At 53.2% G+C, this 18,830-nt stretch overlaps 1 protein-coding gene across 9 annotated transcripts in view; it reads left to right on the top strand.

The window, feature by feature from the left end:
• Smarca4 (SWI/SNF related, matrix associated, actin dependent regulator of chromatin, subfamily a, member 4) overlaps positions 1-18,830 on the top strand; it is a 99,396-nt gene that overhangs the window by 29,999 nt on the left and 50,567 nt on the right. For 7 of the 9 annotated variants that reach the window (XM_023717122.1, XM_023717126.1, XM_023717125.1 and 4 more), the window contains exons 2-11: positions 3,681-3,929; positions 5,858-5,990; positions 6,542-6,922; positions 7,146-7,244; positions 8,943-9,201; positions 10,075-10,201; positions 10,551-10,724; positions 14,433-14,606; positions 15,274-15,441; positions 15,549-15,599. In XM_023717122.1, the coding sequence (XP_023572890.1) occupies positions 3,708-3,929; positions 5,858-5,990; positions 6,542-6,922; positions 7,146-7,244; positions 8,943-9,201; positions 10,075-10,201; positions 10,551-10,724; positions 14,433-14,606; positions 15,274-15,441; positions 15,549-15,599 (1,788 nt within the window). In that variant the 5' untranslated portion in view covers positions 3,681-3,707. Of the gene's footprint in view, positions 1-3,677; positions 3,930-5,857; positions 5,991-6,541; positions 6,923-7,145; positions 7,245-8,942; positions 9,202-10,074; positions 10,202-10,550; positions 10,725-14,432; positions 14,607-15,273; positions 15,442-15,548; positions 15,600-18,830 lie in introns of all 9 variants that reach the window. The other 2 variants (XM_004632860.2, XM_023717121.1) reach the window with 1 other exon arrangement.

Genomic DNA, 18,830 nt, shown 5'->3' with positions numbered 1-18,830 from the left:
ATAAAAATAAATAAATTAAATTAAATTTTAAGAAAAACAAAAGAAGAAAAAAAGTTAAGGTTTCTTGAAAGCAAACACTGATAGTCAATTATTTGTTCAGTCTTGCATAACTATTTCTGTTAGGCTGAGCAACAGATCTGACAATAAAAATAGATAATATAACCATTAAAAAAAAAACCAAAACAGCAACCTGTCTCCAGCAGCATGTAGGGACTGCACATGAGGCAGAGCCACGGCAAGTCGTGTTTCTGGGAGTTTCTATCTTTTGTAAAACAAAGTTTGGTTTTCCATAAACTCACTGGGTGTTGGATTTGTGGGCAGGGATTGTGAGTTAGGGACACTGGTTCGCTCACGTGAGTTGTTTCTTTTTCTTTCCGGAACCGGGAATTGAACTCAGGCCCTTTCGCTTGCCAGGCAAGCGCTTATTCTGCTCTTTCCCTGGCCGCACATGCAAGTTTTTTTAGACAATGGAATCCAGGGTCCTTGAGCTCCAGGGAAATTGGGGAACTGAAAGGGGAGAGGAGTGGAGGACGTCTAGGATAACATACGTGTGGGTTTTTGGTGCTACCTGTTACTGTCTGTCTCTCATCTAACTACGCGCCTACTTATCTATTAGCTGTCTACTTATCTAGCTAGCTGGCTACCTATTTCTGTCTGCCTGCCCATCTATGAAGCAAGGTCTTGCTATCTTCCCAGGCTGACTTCTAACTCCTGGTCTCAAGTGATCTTCTGCCTCAGCCTGCTGAGTGCCGTAAGCATGTACCACCATGCGTATAATTTTTCAGGATTGGCTAGAGCACTGCCACTAGTCCTTTGTCCTCTGATTATCCATGAAAGCGCAGTGAGTGAGTTTGAACCTTTGAGTTAACCTTTCACATCAAAATTGTTTTCAATCAAGGTAATTTTATTTATTTATTTTTTGGTACCAGGGATTGAACTCAGGACTTTGCGCTTGCTAGGCAGGTGCTTAAGCTGCTGAGCTATCAGCCTGGCCCCCCAGTCAAGGGAATTTTAAATTTTCCTATATTATTCCTCCTGTTCTTTGGAAAGGCACAAAGGGCAACTAGGCAGAATTTCAAAGGTGCACACTCAGGAGACATAAAAGGAATTAAGGTTGTTATATAAATGTACCAGCAATGAATGTAATCATTATGTCCTCCAAATATATATCAATAAGAACAAAAAGTTTAAAAAATGAAAGGTACATGGTGAGAATAAAATGGGCCCAGGAGATAGAGATGCCCTTACACTCAGTGGAATTGGTTCAGAAGCATCCAGGAAGTTTAGGGACAGGTGATCCATTCCAAAAGACCAAAGGCAGTGCAAGCAAGAAGGCAGATTTGCCAAGTGTGCAGCGAGAGAGGTGTTTTGAAGCAGGCAGAGCATGTCAGAATGATCTGGAAGGTCAGGACAAGGATGTGCACAGGGCCCCCTCCTTGGCACAGTAGGTTACCAGGGAGAGCATGTTCTGGGTGGTGTGAGCAGAGAGTGCAGTCCTGTCTTTGTCCTTTGCAAGGGCAGCAGCACTTAACCTCAGTGTCTTCTGGGATCATGGTGATTTTAATTTCTGTTCCGTTTGTATTTTCCAAATGTGAGCAGTGAGGATGTGCAAAGGATTTATTAAGGCCACGTCTTAGTCTCTTAGCGCTACGACCACAGGTTACCTTAGACAGACTGGGTGGCTTATAAACAACAACAGTTTCTCACTCCTGGAGGCTGGGAAGTCCAAGATGAGGTGCCAGCAGAGCCGGTGACTGGTAAGGGCCTGCTTCCCTGCAGACAGTATCTTTCCTGTTGCATCATGTGGGGAAGGGCTCAGGCTGGTGCACACCTGTCATCCCAGCACCCTGGGAGGCTGAGGCAGGAGGAACACAAGTTAGAGCCCAACCCTGAGTAATTTATTGACTTATTGAGACCCTGTCTCAGAGTAAGACATAAAGGGCTGGAGATGTAGCTTTACTCTGTAAAGGCCCTGGGTTTACTCTCCAGTACCTCTCCAATAAAAAAGCAAGAAAAGCTAATCTTGTTCATGAGGACCCTTCCCTCCTAGCACCATTGCATTAGGGAGCAGGTTTTAGACAGTTGGGTTGGTAGGGAAAGGCACAAACAGCCACGCTGCCCTACCGTTAACTGGGATAACCTGAGAAGTGAACCTCACGATAGGAAACCTTTACTCAGTAGGTAGGTGGGGCTGTCCCATGGTGCAGCCCCAGCCCTGCCTGATGAGACCATGGGTTCAGCCACCACCACTCCTTCCCAAGACCCCCAGAGGTAGCATGTGCTCTTTTGTAGCATGAATGATTTATTGGCATCATCAGAGATTTTGGTAGGTTTTTTGTTGTTGTTTTTTTTTAATGTGTTTAGTATAGGGTCTCACTACACATATGGGATTCATAGTGATCCTCCTGTTTTGTCTCCCAAGAGCTGGGATTACAGGCATGTGCCACTATACCCAGTCTCAGTCACAGTCTCAGCCTGTCTCGGGGGCAGGGCCGGCATAGCACGCCGGGGATTGAACCCTGGTCCCTGCTCCTGCCTAAGCAGGTACTTTAGTCTGCTGCGCTATCTGGCTGGCCCTTTAAAATTATTATTTTTTTTTAATTTAGCAGTTTTCTCTCTGTAGAAGCAGTAGTTTACAATTCTTGGTATAAGTTTTTACTATACAGCATTAGCATCACTGGTCAGACCCCCAGATTTTTGAGGGTCACTCAAATTATTTGCAGTATCTAGGGTTATTATTTGTGTAATATTTTTCTTATTTATTTATTGGTATGCTGGAAATCAGACCAACAAACTCAGGGCCTTGCACATGCTAAGCATATGCTCTACCACTGAGCTGTACTTGAAACCCTGAATTTTTTTTCCCCCTTCAGCACTGAGGATTGAACTCAGAGCCTGTTTACTGAGCTATATGTCAATTCTTTCATATATGTATGTATAAAATTTTTAAATTTTAATTTAATTTTTAAATTTTGACACATAGTTTTGCTGTTGTTAAGTTGCCTGAGCTGGATTTGAACTTGTGATTCTTTTGCATGAGCCTCCTAGAGAGTGCTGGGATTACAGATGTGTGCCATCATGCATGAGTTGTCTTTCTCTGTCTGTCTGTCTCTCTCTCTGTCTCTCTCTTTCTTTTATTGAGACAGGGTCTCGCTACGTAGTCCAGGCTGACCTTGAACTCAGTACATAGCCCAGGCTGGCCTCAAGCCCATGTCAATCCTGCATGGAGTACCAGTCAGTGCTACTGGTCTCCTTGGTCTTGCCTTCCTTTTTTTTTTGGAGACGGGGTCCTCTGTAGCCAAGGCTGGGGTCAAACTCCAGGTGGTCCTCCTGTTTCAGCCTCCTGACTGTTGGGATTACAGATGTGTACCACTGTACCCTGCTTGCCCTCCTTTATGAAATGGGAAAGTTAGCAAGTGTGGAGCTGGGCAGAGGATGTGCGCACCCCAAGCCAGCTGCCCTCTGGGTTGGTGGAAAGCTGGCCAGGGGGCTGAGAATCTGGTGGGAGGAGTCCCTGGGACCGTCCACGGGCTGCTCCCCACAGCGGCTGAGCTGATCTCGTGTGCCTGCGATGTATTCCCTTCTCTGGAGGAATCACAGAGGGGCTTGGGGTAGGGCCTGGCTCCAACAGCCCACCCGTGTGCCCTGGCCCAGCACTGACCAGCGCTTCTTTCCAGCAGGAGACCACTGTCCACAGCTTCGTGAAGATGTCCACTCCAGACCCACCCCTGGGCGGAACTCCTCGGCCAGGCCCTTCCCCTGGCCCGGGCCCCTCTCCTGGAGCCATGCTGGGCCCTAGTCCTGGCCCCTCACCGGGCTCTGCCCACAGCATGATGGGGCCTAGCCCGGGGCCTCCTTCGGCAGGACACCCTATCTCCACCCAGGGCCCTGGAGGGTACCCTCAGGACAATATGCACCAGATGCACAAGGTAGGGCCCCCGTGCCCCTTGTGTCTGTGCCAGGCCCTGCAGGCTGTGCAGGCTCTCAACAGAGCTGTTCTGGTTTGGCTCTTCCTTCTACCTCAGGCACAAGATCTGGTCCTGAGTTGTGAGGGTGAGCGGTCATCCCTTTGTGTCCCCTGCACCCCATGTTCTGTATGGAAGGTTGGGAGCGGTGCTCTGAAGTTTCCTTTAATCCCTGAATGCTCACATCCTGAGCAGGACCCCCCCCCCCCAACGCCTCAGCAGGGAGCAGGCACGAGGCCCACAGCTCTGATGCTCAGCGGTGGGTCCAGCGGCCCCCTCTCCATCATAGCTTCTATGCAGCAATACCTGCAGGAGAGGAGACACTGCTTTCTCTCAGCGCCCCAGGAGCTGCAGCTGCAGCGCCAGCTGCCACCCTTCCCTGCCAGGCCGTCCACTCTTGGCACCCCAAGCCACCCGATGCCCACCCTTTAGGCCTCCGGGTCTTGGGTACTGTCCTGTTTTATTCAAGGAAGCAGGTCTCCCCATAGCCATCCTGTCTCTCCCCTGCTTGTCCTTGCAGCCCAGCTGAGCTGTGGCCTGCATCTGCGGCCTTCCCTTCTTCCTCCCACCTGCATCCTAGCCTAGTGATGGAGAACCCTTTAGAGTGATGTCTAAACCACCAGCCAAAACCCACTTCATAGCACTGCAATGAAACAGGGCATTGAGGTTTTAGTTTATAAAAAGCAACACGTACATTAACTTCGTGTGTGTGTGTGGTACTGAGGATCAAACTTGGGACCTTGTGCTTGCCAGGCAGGTACTTATGCTGCTGAGCTATATCTCTAGCCCAATACATTAACATCTTTTGTCTTAAAAATAATGCATATGCCATAGGTTTGTCACTATTGCACTGGACTTTCTTTTGGTTTTTTAAGACGAGGTCTTGCTGGGTATTGGTAGTTGAGGCTGGCCTTGAATTCACTGTGCAGTCCAGTTTGGCCTCAGACTTCTGCTTCAGGCTCCAGAGCACTCACCCTAGACTTTCTGTCCACTCACGTCCATCTTCACCCTTCCGTACTGAGAAGCTGTTGGTCACACATGTGTGCTCACACGTGTGCACACACACACTTGCCCAGCCTGCTGAGGGAGGCCTGCTCTTTTCCAACCCGACCCCCACACGTCCATGCACTGTACACCTCTCAGGGTCCCCTATCACAGACCTGCTGTTTGTCTCTCACCTGCACAGAGCTTGGGCTCTGCTGGGAGTGAAGTGCTGTCCGGACCCAGCTCGAAGGCGAGGCATGGGACGCAGCCCTGCACCGTGTCATGGGATCGGTGTCCTTGGTCCATGCCGCTCCTCATGTCCTGTTCCAGGCTGGACCGTAGGCTGTTCACTGAGCTTGGGCTTTGCTTGGTCACCCGTACTGTGAGTGGAGAGCAGGGCGTGTGCTACCTGAGCCTCGCAGGGGCCTCTTCAGCAGTTACAGACCCTTGCTGCTGCACGCAGGATGTGGAGACGCACGCTTGGCTGTCAATACTCATGGGGTTGGGGTACCAGATGTGCTCTCACCCCCTCCTGGGAAGACCTTTTTGCCTGTCTCACATGTGTACTCTTCTGAGGCAGAGGCGCCTCTGTCCCCAGATTCCTGGCCAGTCTCCTTGTCACTATGACTGGGAGCTGCTCCAGCTCTGTACCCCAAGGGACTCTGCCCACCTCTCCTGGTTTCCTGCTCAAGCTGCCCCCCTGCCACCAGGCTCCAGGGTCATCCTCGGAATGCCATTTTTCTTAGGTGTGTCTCCCCAGTACCCAGGCAGGTGTCCTGATTGCCTTGGAGCTGGGCCCTACAGTCCCCTTGACATTTAGGAGGAAATGCTGGGCAGCCTAGGGTGGATGCTGGCTGTGGTGCCATCCTCCTGCCCCTCTGCTGACGCTGCTGTCGTCCCACCTGCAGCCCATGGAGTCCATGCATGAGAAGAGCATGTCAGAGGACCCACGCTACAACCAGATGAAGGGCATGGGGATGCGCTCAGGCGGTCACGCGGGCATGGGGCCCCCTCCCAGCCCCATGGACCAGCACTCCCAAGGTACAGCTCTGCCTTTCTTGTCTGATGCCGTCACATGGTGGCATCCTGGCCCAGTTCCTCATCAGGGCTCCCACAGAGGGACTCCAGGAGGGCCAGACCAGTGTGCTCTCTCCCTGCGTGGGAGCCAGCCCACAGGGACGGGGTGCTCAGGGCCAGGCATAGTGGAAGGGCCCTGTGCGGCCCTGGAGCTGATGGGAGCTGTAGCACCTTGGGACTCTGTTAACAAGCCCTCTAGTGGCTTCTCTGCTTGGGGAAGATTAAGTGATGTCACAGGGGCTGCACAGGACTGACTGGAAGGGGATTGGGCCTGGTTAACCAGAGGATGTGCACCCCGCCTTGCCCTACAGGAAGGGCCACCCTGAGTGAGTGTGAGCTTCATGCCCCAGCCTGAAATTTGGGCTGAGCTCCCTACCTGCTGGGGTTCTGACTCAGGAGCCATTTGGCTGCTCGCTGACTTGGAGTCCTGGGTGGCTTAGATGTGGCAGGAGAGGTTTAGGGTCTCTGCCTTCGAGACCTTGGCTGTGACCTGGGCCTGGCCTCTCTCTCTGCAGGTTACCCCTCACCCCTGGGTGGCTCAGAGCACGCCTCCAGTCCCGTTCCAGCCAGTGGTCCATCTTCCGGCCCCCAGATGTCATCTGGGCCAGGAGGAGCCCCGTTGGATGGTGCCGACCCCCAGGCCTTGGGGCAGCAGAGCCGGGGCCCCACCCCATTCAACCAGAACCAGCTGCACCAACTGCGGGCACAGATCATGGCCTACAAGATGCTGGCCAGAGGGCAGCCTCTGCCTGACCACCTGCAGATGGCCGTGCAGGGAAAGCGGCCGATGCCCGGGATGCAGCAGCAGATGCCCACACTACCTCCACCCTCTGTGTCTGCCACAGGGCCTGGCCCCGGCCCAGGACCAGCACCTCCAAATTACAGCAGGCCTCATGGTAAGGCTTAGTGTGCCTGGTCCCCTGGTGGGGAGGAGGCACAGTGAACTGGCCAGAGTGTGGGTGGCTGCCCTGCGGCTGCCCCATTTACACCATTCTGCAGCTGCCTCTCCCTTGCCTCGTCCTGGGCGCTGGTGGGTATATGTCCCCTGAGCAGGTGGGCACAGGGTGGGTGCACATGTGAACACAGCTTGTCTTACTTTTCGTTTTGTCCTGCATGTAGGCATGGGAGGGCCCAACATGCCTCCCCCAGGACCCTCTGGTGTGCCCCCTGGGATGCCTGGCCAGCCCCCCGGAGGGCCTCCCAAACCATGGCCTGAAGGTAAGCCCTGCTGCCCTCGGCAGTGTGTGTGTGCCCTTCCTCCCTGTCAGGAGCCTGCCTGTGCTGGCCCCGAGACAAGCAGGTCAGAGAAGGCCAGGCCAGCGTATCTTACCCAGTGGAAGCCCACAGTTTGCTTCTGCCTTCTTTGGGTATCACTGTCCTTCTCCTTTTTTTTTTTTTTTTTTTTTTTCATTTTATGTTTTTGGAACAGGGTCTCACTACACAACTCAGACTCATAGTGATCCTCCTGTTTTCAGCCTCCCAGTGCTGGGATTATAGGCGTGCACCACCACTCCGGGACTGGGTCACCTGCTCAGCATGCTCTGGGGGCAGCATGCCAGACTGGGCCTTCTCTAGTTCTTAGTAACCTGCTTCCTGGTTCAGCTGGGAGTGAGTCAAGCCGGTATTGGGTCCCTGGGAATCAGTGACAGGAAGTGGCCGACAGAGACCAGTGCCACCATTGTGGCTCAGGGCAAAGTCTGCGGAGAGGCACTCCTTGGCCACAGTGCCTTGGAGTCTGGAGGGCACAACTGACCCCTTTCCTTTTTTTTTTTTTTTTTTGGCAGAATCGGGTATTGAACTCAGACCCTTGTGCTTGCCAGGGAAGCGCTTATTCTTCTGAGCCATTTCCCCGGCCCCACCCCTTTTTTTTTTCTTTTTTTCCGCGGAACTGGGAATTGAACTCAGGCCACTACGCTTGCCAGGCAAGTGCTTATTCCACTGAGCCATCTCCCCGGCCCCCCATCCCTTTGTTTCTGAGAACAGACTCCATGGGATGAGGCAAGCAGAGGAGACAGGCCAGCTGGTTTCCCCTTGACTTTACTGAGTGGTGCGGGCTTGGCCCAGCCCTCTGCAGCTGTGTCCTCAGTAAAGACCCCATGTACTTGGGCTCCACACATGGGCAGTGTGGCCTTGTTCCTGTCCGCTTAGGGTCTGAAGTATAGGGACAGGCCTGGAAGAGCTGTCACTAAGCTTGGGTTCACTGGGCCTGCAGAGGACAGTGGCCCCGCCTCAGCTGTGGAGTGCTATCCTGGGCATCCGTACTGGAGATGAGTTCAGTGTATCTGTCATGGAGCTCCGCAGTTACTGATAAAATAGAGCAGTCACAACAGCACACACAGGGGAAGTGGGAGCGTGCTCTCTGCATCACCCTAGCATGGTGCACCCACACGTGGTCGTGTGAGGTGACATCTGCCTGTGGTGAGATGCACACGTAGGCACTGGCAGGAAGCTACTCTGAATGGCATGGGATTTATTTGTTTATTGGTTTTTGGAGATAAGGTCCTACTGTATAGTTCATGCGGGCCGTGAACTCAAGGCATTCCTCCTGCGTCAGCTTCCTGAGTGCTGTCTGGGCTACATAATGAGTTCAAGCCCAGCCTGAACCTACATAGTCTCAAAATACCAGAAGAAGAACAAAATGGTTCAATTGTTGATCATATATTTCCTGTGGTTGCCTGAGGGCAGCACAGAGGGACAAAGAGGGGGTGTACAGAGCAAAGGAGAGACAGGAAAATGCCCCCTGGAAACCATAGCACTCTGGCCTGCTGACTCGATGGGGGAGGCTGGGGTGGTCACCTGTAGGGGCAGTGGCCTCAGGGAGGAATGGGAGATAGGGGTTCCGTCCTTGGGTGGCTGTAGCCAGGGCACTGCAGCTCTGCCCAGAACTGAACATGGCGCCACCCGGCTCTTCCTCAGGCCCCATGGTGAACGCTGCAGCTCCCACCAGCGCCCCCCAGAAACTGATACCCCCACAGCCAACAGGCCGCCCTTCACCCGCACCTCCTGCTGTCCCACCTGCTGCCTCACCGGTGATGCCGCCCCAGACGCAGTCCCCAGGGCAGCCAGCCCAGCCTGCACCCTTGGTGCCACTACACCAGAAGCAGAGCCGCATCACCCCCATCCAGAAGCCCCGGGGCCTGGACCCTGTGGAGATCCTGCAGGAGCGCGAGTACAGGTAAGGCCCTTCGGCCACCCTTCCGCAGCAGCAGGCTCTCACTGTGGCCTGGGACTCTGGCCCTGCCACCTCCCCCTCCTGAGCATCACAGCCCTTGGAAGCCCTTGTTCTCAGTCATTGTGCACCACATCTATCCTGCAGGTTGGAGTGGGCCCTTTGCTCCCCACTGTCAGCCCCATAAGCTTCTGCTCACCCCCTGCCCATTGCTCTGTCCTCAGGCATCCCTACTTCCTGTTCTTTTTTTTTTTTTTTTTTTTTTTTTTTGCGTTACTGGGGATTGAATTCAGGACCTTGCACTTGCCAGGCAAGCACTTATTCTACTGAGCCATCTCCCCAGCCCTTCCTGTCCTTTTTGAGTTAGGCTCATTTGTGCCCCAAGCCCTATGCATAGACCCTGCTGCTGGGATTGCCTGCCCAGGTGAGCCTCTTCCTTGGCTCCTTTTGTCTCTGGGCCTTCCTCAGGCCTTCTCTTTTCTGGAAGTGCCTGCATTGATTGCTTTCCTATCCTGCATGGCCTCCATCCTGATGATGCTCTCAGTGCCATAACACTAACCGTCCTTCTTGTCGGTCTGTTCAGCATGGCCCTTGGGTGCAGTGGGCACTCTTGTGGATGGGGCTGTTCCCTTTACCTTCAGACCAAGCCTGAGGTGCTCCCCAGGGGTCTCTCTCCTCTGTGCTGGGGCTGGGCCAGGACGTGGCCCACTTGCTGCCTGCGGCTGGTCCTCAGGAGCCCCTTTGGCTGCCCCACTTCCCACTAGTGTCATCTCTTGAGAATCCTGCTTCCCCGGAGGGATGGATGTTTTGAAAACTCTATCCCAGGGTGAGGACCAGGAGGCTCCCCTCACCGCCTACCTTTGTTCTCCTCTCGAGCAGACTGCAGGCTCGCATCGCACACCGCATTCAGGAACTTGAAAACCTCCCTGGCTCCCTGGCTGGGGATCTGCGAACCAAAGCGACCATCGAGCTCAAGGCCCTCCGGCTACTGAACTTCCAGCGGCAGGTGGGTGTGTGGTTGGCACTGGGGATGGTTTCCTGGAGGGGTGGTCCCCAGTTTCAGATGCCATGGGCAGGGTACTAATCTGGTCTCTGTCTGTGGCTAAGGCAGCTTCCATGCCTGGCTGGCTGAGGTGACAACTTAATGCAGGAGACCTGGCTGAGGTCTCCTGGGGGTGCATGTATTTGCCTGACCCATAGAGTCTGTGTGTGCTTGTGGGGAGGCACGGATGTCCCTTTCATGGGGGTCCAGACCAGGCTCCACTGCAGAAGCAGCTGTGAGACAGTCACTCGGGTCCTCTGGTACCTGTGCTGTGACTCCTGTGTGTCACGCTGGTGCTTTCTGTCCCCCACAGCTGCGCCAGGAAGTGGTGGTGTGCATGCGCAGGGACACGGCCCTGGAGACGGCCCTCAACGCCAAGGCCTATAAGCGCAGCAAGCGGCAGTCTCTGCGTGAGGCCCGCATCACTGAGAAGCTGGAGAAGCAGCAGAAGATCGAGCAGGAGCGCAAGCGCCGCCAGAAGCACCAGGTGTGTCCGCAGGGCCCAGCTTCCTTTGGGTTAGGAGACCCCCATGCCAGTGCTGAGTACATTGGCAGGCGAAGAGCACAGGGTGATGGGAAGGTGGAGTAGGGCCAGCAAGGAGGAGGAGCAGATGCCGTCAGTGTCATCAGTGGATTTCTTCATCTCTAGAACCCAGTGCCTGAGCCCTGTCAGGTAGAGGAGAGGTTCCTGTGGCTCATGGCTCACGATTTTCAGGCCTTGCATAACTGGTGGCAGGTGAGAGGTAGAGCCACCTGGGGTGCCAGGCCCCTACAACACCCCAGTGCCCTCTGCCCACCTACCTGCTCCTCAGTGCTGTACATCAGCTGGGAGCCCTGCCTTGAGTGCTTAATGCTCAGGGACATCCAGGTATGAACCATGACAGACTGGACAGGGACACCAGTGTGAGAGCCACTGACAGGCGGGACAGAGCACTGGCCACACGGGAGGGAGAGGACGTGGGGGCGGGTATACCTGTGCCTTCTCTGACAGCCAAGGCCCAGTGATGGGGAAAGCTGCAGGGCAGGGGCCAGAGGGAGGTGGCAGGCAGATTTGCAGGCCTTTGGTCTGCAGGGCACTTGGGCTTTTGTTCCCATTGGGCTGAGCACCAGGGAGGATTCTGCCAGCTGAGGGGGTGAGGAGACTTAGATTCTGCAGGTCAGTCAGGCAGGGCTTGGAATGAAGTTGTTTCTTGTTTGCCCCATTCTAGTTTTTGTTACTGGTGTAGTTTAAAATATGGTAGAAAATTGCTGATATAAATATTGGCCACTGTTAGCATTTTGTTATTTATTAATTTTTTTTCACTATGTACATCTTGTGGTTTTTTTCCCTTGATGTACATTTTAATCAAAAGTTAAATAACTGGGCACGGTGGTGTGCACCTGTAATCCCAGCATTTGGGAGACTGAAAACAGGAGCAGTTCAGTCTGTAGTGAGACCCTGTAGACCCTGTATTAAATACAAAAAGAAAAAAAGTTAAGTAGACTGGGTGTGGTGGTACACACTGTAATCTTGCCCTTGGGAGGCTGAGGCAGGAGAATGGCCACAAATACCAGGGCAGCCTGGCTACATGGTGAGTTCAAGGCCAGCCTAGACAGCGAGACCATCTCCCCACCCTCCAGAAAGTTAAAGGGCAGACACTTACAGTGACATGACTGTAATCCCAGAGTCCAGGAGGCTGGGGCAGGAGAATCATGAGTGTGAGAGCAGTTTGATCTACATAGTCCATATCTTCAAAACAAAACAAACAAACAAAACAATGGAAGTTGAGTAATGAGCCAGGCATGGTGGTGCAAACCTGTAATTGCAGCTAGTTGGAAGGCGGAGGCAAGGGAATTGCAAGGTTGAGGCAAGTCTGGGCAGTTTAGTGAGATCCTGTTTTATTTTTATTTTTTATGTTTTAAAGAGAAATTATGATTATTGCCTTTATGTATTTAGTACAGGGTCTTACTACACAGATTGGACTCAATTGTGATCCTCTTGTTTTCAGCCTCCCAAGTGGTGGGATCACAGGTGTGTGCCACCATACCCAGTCTCAAGATCCTGTTATAAAAACAAAAAATTCAAGGGATATAGCTCTGTAGTAGAGCATTTGCCCAGAATGTGCATAGCTTTGGCTTTGATCCCTGGTGTCACAAAATAAAAATAAAATGTGCTGTTGTCCTGTGCGTCACGAGACTGTCACTTGTCTTGTTGCAGTGCTAGTGCTGGGACCAAGGCTTTCAAGCTAGGGAGGTGCTCTGCCCCTGAGCTCCATCCTCAACTTTTTTTTTTTTTTTTTTTTTTATGCATGTGTGTGTGTGTGTGTGTGTGTGTGTGTGTGTGTGGCCAGCTCAGCCCACCAGGGGGCGGGGCTGGCTGGCATGTGGTGCTGGGGGATTGAACCGCTGTCCCTGTGCTTTGTTAAGCTTGTTTTAAATAGGTGCTTTAGACCACTGAGCCATCTCACCAGCCCAAAAATTTTTTATGTATTTAGTGTAGGAGTCACTTCCAGATCCTCGTCTAGGTCCAAGAAGCCAACATTTGTTTTGGTTTGGTTTTTCGGTGGAACCGGGGATTGAACTCAGGCCCTCGCACTTGCCAGGGAAGCGCTTATTCTACTGAGCCGTCTCCCCGGCCCCATCCTCAACTTTTGTTTCGAGATCTGGTCTGGCTGAATCATCCTGGCAGGCCTCATGCTTGAGACCGTCCTGCTGCTTCCTCCAGGTTAGTTGGAGCTGTAGGCAAGCTCCAGTGTACCCACTTAGCTGTTTTTAGGTAAAAAAATTTTTTGGAAATAGCGTCTTGCTATGCAGGCCAGGCGGGCCTTGAGCGCAGTATGTAGCCCAGGCTGGCCTCGAACTTGCAGTGATCCTCCTGCCTCAGCCTTTCTAGTGCTTCGATCTCAGGCATGCATCATGAGGCCTAGCTCTCTTTATAAATAATTTTAAGGCATAATTGGGGGGGGGGGCTTTTTTGGTGCTGGAGATTTAACCCAGGGCCTCTGCACTGAGCTACAAGGGCTGGGCCTTACCAAAATTATTTTTCAAAGTTGATGCAGTTTTTGAGTTAGAAAGCTGCTCAAACTGTGCTGGAACTTCCGATCCCCCTACCTTAGCTTCCCAGAGTGCTGGGATTCACAGCATCGTGCCACCATGCCTGGCTGGATGTGGGTATGTGTGCAGTTGTGTGCTAGGCAGGCATGGAATGTGATTTTTCATGTCTGTGTCTGTCCCTGTCCCTTTTTTAGAGTATGTCCAGCAGCCAGGAATTCATGTTGCCATTTCCCTCTTTGGGCTTGAAATAGACTTTCAGCTCTCCTGAACTGAAGACTATACTGGGGTGGGCACTCATACGCAAAGGTCTTGGTGCAGGCTCTGACACTGGTTTCAGATTCATTCCTGGCAGTGAGGTAACTAGGGTGTGGCTAGGGGAGATTTGAAATTGAGTACATCCAGGGCCAGGTTGCCCAGCCAGTTGAGTTTCCCTGTGTGTTTATCTTTCTGTCCAAGGGTGCTTCTCTCTGGGGAGTTGATAGCCATAACTTTAGGATTTTTGTGTTTTCTTGGGTTTTTGTTTGTTTCTTTTTTTTTTGAGACTGGATCTCCCTATGCAGTCTAGGCTGGCCTTCAACTCACTATTTATCCCAGTCTGGCCTCAAATGTGAAGCAATCATCTTGCCTCAGCCTCCCAAGATTTATGTTTTCTTTTCCTTTTTTTTTTTTTTTCCCCTGTATTTTAGGGAAGGGCCTACAGGGTGTTCAGGGTCTCACTACTAGATTGGACTCGAAGTGATCCACCTGTTTACAGCCTCCCAAGAGCTGGGATTACAGGCGCGCCACTTGGCCCAGTCACAGTTGCCCAGTCTCAGTTGTGTCTCAGAGTCCCCTGGAGGCGGGGCCAGCACATCAGGTATCCAGCCTTGGCTGCTGCGCTCTGCCTGAGCAGATGCTTTGGTCTGCTGAGCTATCTGGCCAGCTCAGGTTCAGGTGTCTTTGAACCCATGATCCTCTTGCCTCGGCCTTCCGAGTGCTGGGATCACAGGTCTGTGTTGCTGCCACCCTGCCGTGCTATTTTGTCATTACAGGATGAAAGCTGAGCCACATAGACAAATGGTGTCACTTTTTCATTTGGGTGATGTCCCTTAGTTTTGTGGCACTCAGGATAGCGTGGTGGTGACTTCCAGTCACATTCAAGCTTTGGTATGTGTCCTTGCAGGAATACCTCAACAGCATTCTTCAGCATGCGAAGGATTTCAAGGAATACCACAGATCTGTCACAGGCAAGATCCAGAAGCTGACCAAGGCGGTGGCCACCTACCATGCCAACACCGAGCGGGAGCAGAAGAAAGAAAACGAGCGCATTGAGAAGGAGCGGATGCGGAGGCTCATGGTGGGTCCTGCTTTCTCTCTCTAGTTCCTTCTGTGGGTGCAGGCTATGCCGAGTGCTGGGGCCACCCAGGGTGATGCCTGATGTCCTGTGGCTCGCTAGTGGTGGGTGAGGGGAGGGCAAGCCCTTGCACAGACACCTGGGTGTGTGAAGCAGGTGTGGTGGCATGGAGGTTGACAAGTGCAGCAGTGGGCAGGGGTGACCTGGGTAGAGTGCTTGCCTGGGGAGGCAGAAGGCTGGAGCAGGGGCCTCAGCGGCGGCATGGCTCAGGGTGCAGAGAGGGAGGAAGCCAGGTGGCACTGCTGGGACCTGGGTGGGAACAAACTGGCCTTGGGTCTGCACGTGAAAGTTCCCCTTGGAGGTTGCAGTTGTGTTCCAAGCTCCTCTCAAGCCCCAAGGGTGCAGAGGGCCAAGAGTTTGGGTCAGCGAGGGTTTTGTGCACAGAAACGACAGGACTTGCTCCTGTCGTTTCTGTGTGGCTGCTGGCAAGATCAGGTGCCTCTTAGGTGCCCCTGGAATTGGGGGAGATGACAGCCGTGTGCCAGCTGTGGCATGGCATGGGGAGTAGCCATGTGTACCCCAGTGTGCCCTTTGCTGCTGGGCAGAGAGATCCCAGCAGGGCTGGTGCGGGCCCTTGTAAACCAGTGCTGCCCCCATTCCCCCATCTCAGGCAGAAGATGAGGAAGGCTACCGCAAGCTCATAGACCAGAAGAAGGACAAGCGCCTAGCCTACCTCCTACAGCAGACAGACGAGTACGTGGCCAACCTCACAGAGCTGGTGCGGCAGCACAAGGCCGCCCAGGTCGCCAAGGAGAAAAAGAAGAAGAAGAAAAAGAAGGTATGCCGGGCCTGGTGGGCATCACCATTCTGCGGGGGTGCAGGGGTGCTCAAGGGGATGGCCTTGCTGTGGGGTCTCGGGGTGACTGTGTCTGTTTTCCCTTCCAGAAGGCAGAAAACGCTGAAGGACAAACACCTGCAATTGGACCTGATGGTGAGGTAAGGAGGCAGGGACATCTTGTGGGAATTCTGTCCATCAGTCTTTTCTTTATTTGGGGTGATCGGGATGGAACCCAGAACCTGGCAAGCCCTCCACCTTTGAGTCACACCCCTAGCCTTTCTCTTTTTAAAATCACATAGGGTTGGCCAAATAGCACAGCAGATTACAGTGCCTGCAAACAGGGCAGGGGCCCATGGTTTGATCCCTGGGCCTGCTGTGCCGGCCCCGCCCCTGGGGCGCCTTGAGATGGGGGATTGAGACTGGGTGTGGCGGCGCACCTATAATTCCAGCTTTTGGGAAGCTGTGGACAGGCAGATCCCTAGAAGTTCGATTTAGTAGTGAGACCCTGAACACCCTGTAGACCCTTCCCTAAAATACAAAATAAATACATAAATAAATAAAATAAATAAAATCACAAAAGTCACAGCAGATAATGATTTCCAAGAATGCAGCATGCTCCCCTCAACCCACACACTCATGTGTTTCTGTCCAGATCTTGTTCTTCTCAGCAGGGGGCATTTAGAGGGTCTTGTTATATTGCTGTGACCTTGAACAGGCTGGGCTCAAACTTGGAATCCTGCCTCACCTTGGTGAGGCCTGGACTGTGAGTGTGTTCATCACATCCGAGCGCTCCAGATCTTTCTGTGACTGCTGCTGCGCTTCTTAGGCCTGTGCTTTATCTTACCTCAGACCTGTAGCAGAGGTGCGAGGGCTGTCCAGACACTGCTTCACCCAGATTTTCCTGTGAATTGCGAATAAGATGCACACATTCTAGCCTCCCACCCTTTTTTTTTTTTCTGCATATTTTTTTTGCCTCTTAGTACTGAGAATTGAATCCAGGGCCTTTGGGCTGAGCCATATCCTCAGCCTTTTTATTTTTTACTTCTACCCCCTTTTTTCATTTACATATTTGGTACAGGTGAGACCCTGTGCGCAGCTCAGACTTGTAATGATCCTCCTGTTTTCAGCCTGCCCAGTGCTGGGATTATAGGCGTGTACCACCATACCACCCGGACTCAGTCACTGGCTCGGTGTGCGCTGGGGGTGGGGTGGGGGTGGGGTGTGCTCTGCATGTGGGACCCTGTGCTGGCCAAAGCAGGTGCTGAGTCTTCTGAGCTATTTCTCTGGCCCCCTTTTATTTTTTATCTTGAGAGTGGGTCTTTCTAAGTCACTTAAGTTGCCCAAGCTGCCTTGAAATGTCGTCCTCCAAGGGCTGGGAGATAGCTCAGTAGACTAAGTGCCTGTCTGGCAAGCACAGGGTCCCATGTTCAATTCCCAGTACCGTGGGAAAAAAAAAAAACAACCCAAAGAAATGTGATCCTCCAGTCTTAAGCCTCCCAGAGTGCTGGGATTACAGACGTTTGGCATGCCCGCTTGGTGACAGATGGTCCCCTTTACCTCCATGCACCTCAGTGTGTGCTTCTTAGGGCCAGGTCATTCCCTTCCACACTGCACCAGGTCTCAGGTGACCCCGGCAGGCGTCCTCTCCCCTTCCACAGCTCAGCACCTTTTCAGCGCCCTGCAGAACCTTGACATTTCTCAGGAGCATAGGCACAGTGACCCTGGGCTCGGTCTGTCTGCTCTCCCTTGTGGCAGATTCTGCTCTTGAGTTTTGGGGAAGAAGACCTGACGTGTGTCCTTATTATTACATCATGGTAGGAGTGGGGTGGTACAAGTTGGTTACGCCCTGGTCACCCCAATCCCGCTCCCTGTCTGCCAGGGTGGTTCCCTGTGGGGTCAGCCCTCTCCCGGGACTCTGTGAGCGCACTGGGACTTCTCTCTGCACGTGGCCAGGACTCCCTTTGGCCTGCCCTCATTCTTCCTGCAGAATGGTGCAGAGAACCCAGCCTTCCTGCCTGAGGCTACCTTCGTCTGCCCCCCCCCCCCAAAGGGCTGCAGTTGGCCCTGCTCCGGTGTGAGCGCAAGGGTGTGTGCTTGGTGCACTTGATTGTACTGTAAACCTCCGTTTTTTTTTGTTTTTGTTTTTTTTTTTACGAAACTGAGGATTGATGTTAGGCCCTTGCTCTTGCCAGGCAAGCACTTACTCTACTGTGCCATCTCCCCGGCCCCCGTCCACTGGTATTAAGATGCTTTCTCATGATGGTCCTAGCCCTCCCCGAGGACTCTTGTGTGCCCTTTTGCCTTGAGGTCCGTCTCTTGAGTGCTTCCTTCCCTGGCAGCACAGTAGCCTCTCCTGCCGTCCCCTGCAGGCAGCCTCTCTCTCAGCGTCCTGGTCTCTCACTGCACACGGCTGTCCACTTGAGGTGTGCATGTTGGCACTGGGCGGGCACAGCTTCTCGGCCCTCAGTGGGCAGCTTTAGGAAACATATCACGCGCGCGCGCACACACGTGCCCTAGACCTTGCGGTCACAGTGACACCTCCAGCACGCCCATGTACACAGAGCCCAGGGCCTCAGATGTTCTAGACAGGCTCAGCCGCTGAGAGCTACATCCTCATCCCGCATCCCAGGCCCACCCTTCACAGTTTTGAGTCCTGACTATGCCAAGTTCCTGTGTTTTCCAAGCTGGGCTCCAACTTACTACCCTCCTGCCTCAGCCTCCCACAGCACTGGCATTACAGTGTGTGCTGTCTTGTGCTGATGTCTCATATTAAGTAGTCGGAATTGAACATCCTGTGACGCGTGCTTCATTAGTTTTTTTTTTCTTTGCCGAGACAGAGTACCAAGCACTTGGTATTTAGGTGAAAAGTGTATTTGGCTCATTTTTGTGAGTCAGTCCACACACTGGCAGCAGGACAGAAATGGTGTGGCTAGGGACAGCTGCATAACTGTGGCAGCCCGGACTTGGCAGGGAGGAGCCAGGCCGGGAGTGCTCCCTTTGAGGGAAGGGAGCTTGAGACTGTGGGGCCATTTAGATCTGGACCATGGTGCGCTCTCCTAGAGCGTGTGGGCCTCACTGACATCATCTTCCCTCCTGTCAAGGAACCCCTGTGCTCAGATCCTCTCTGTTTGGGGATTGTTTGGGCCAAGCAGACATGAGTAGAGCTTTCAGTGTGTGCTCTAGACCACTTTTCACATCAGGGCTGGTGACTGTGCTTCACGCTCCCATTTTGTTTGGCCTTGAGGTGGGTCAGACACTGCACCAAGTGGCTCCGAGGCCCCGCCCCTGCCAGGCTCCTCCCCTGCCAGCAGGTGCTCTGGTCTCTGTGTGTCCTGCTCTGCTGGGTGACACGTAGGGAGCCTTCTCTTGGTCAGTCTGGCAGCTGTAAC

The sequence above is a fragment of the Octodon degus genome, unplaced genomic scaffold (genome assembly GCF_000260255.1).
Source record: "Octodon degus isolate 3935 unplaced genomic scaffold, OctDeg1.0 scaffold00050, whole genome shotgun sequence".
Taxonomy (NCBI): domain Eukaryota; kingdom Metazoa; phylum Chordata; class Mammalia; order Rodentia; family Octodontidae; genus Octodon; species Octodon degus.
This window is presented reverse-complemented; position numbering and strand designations above follow the sequence as displayed.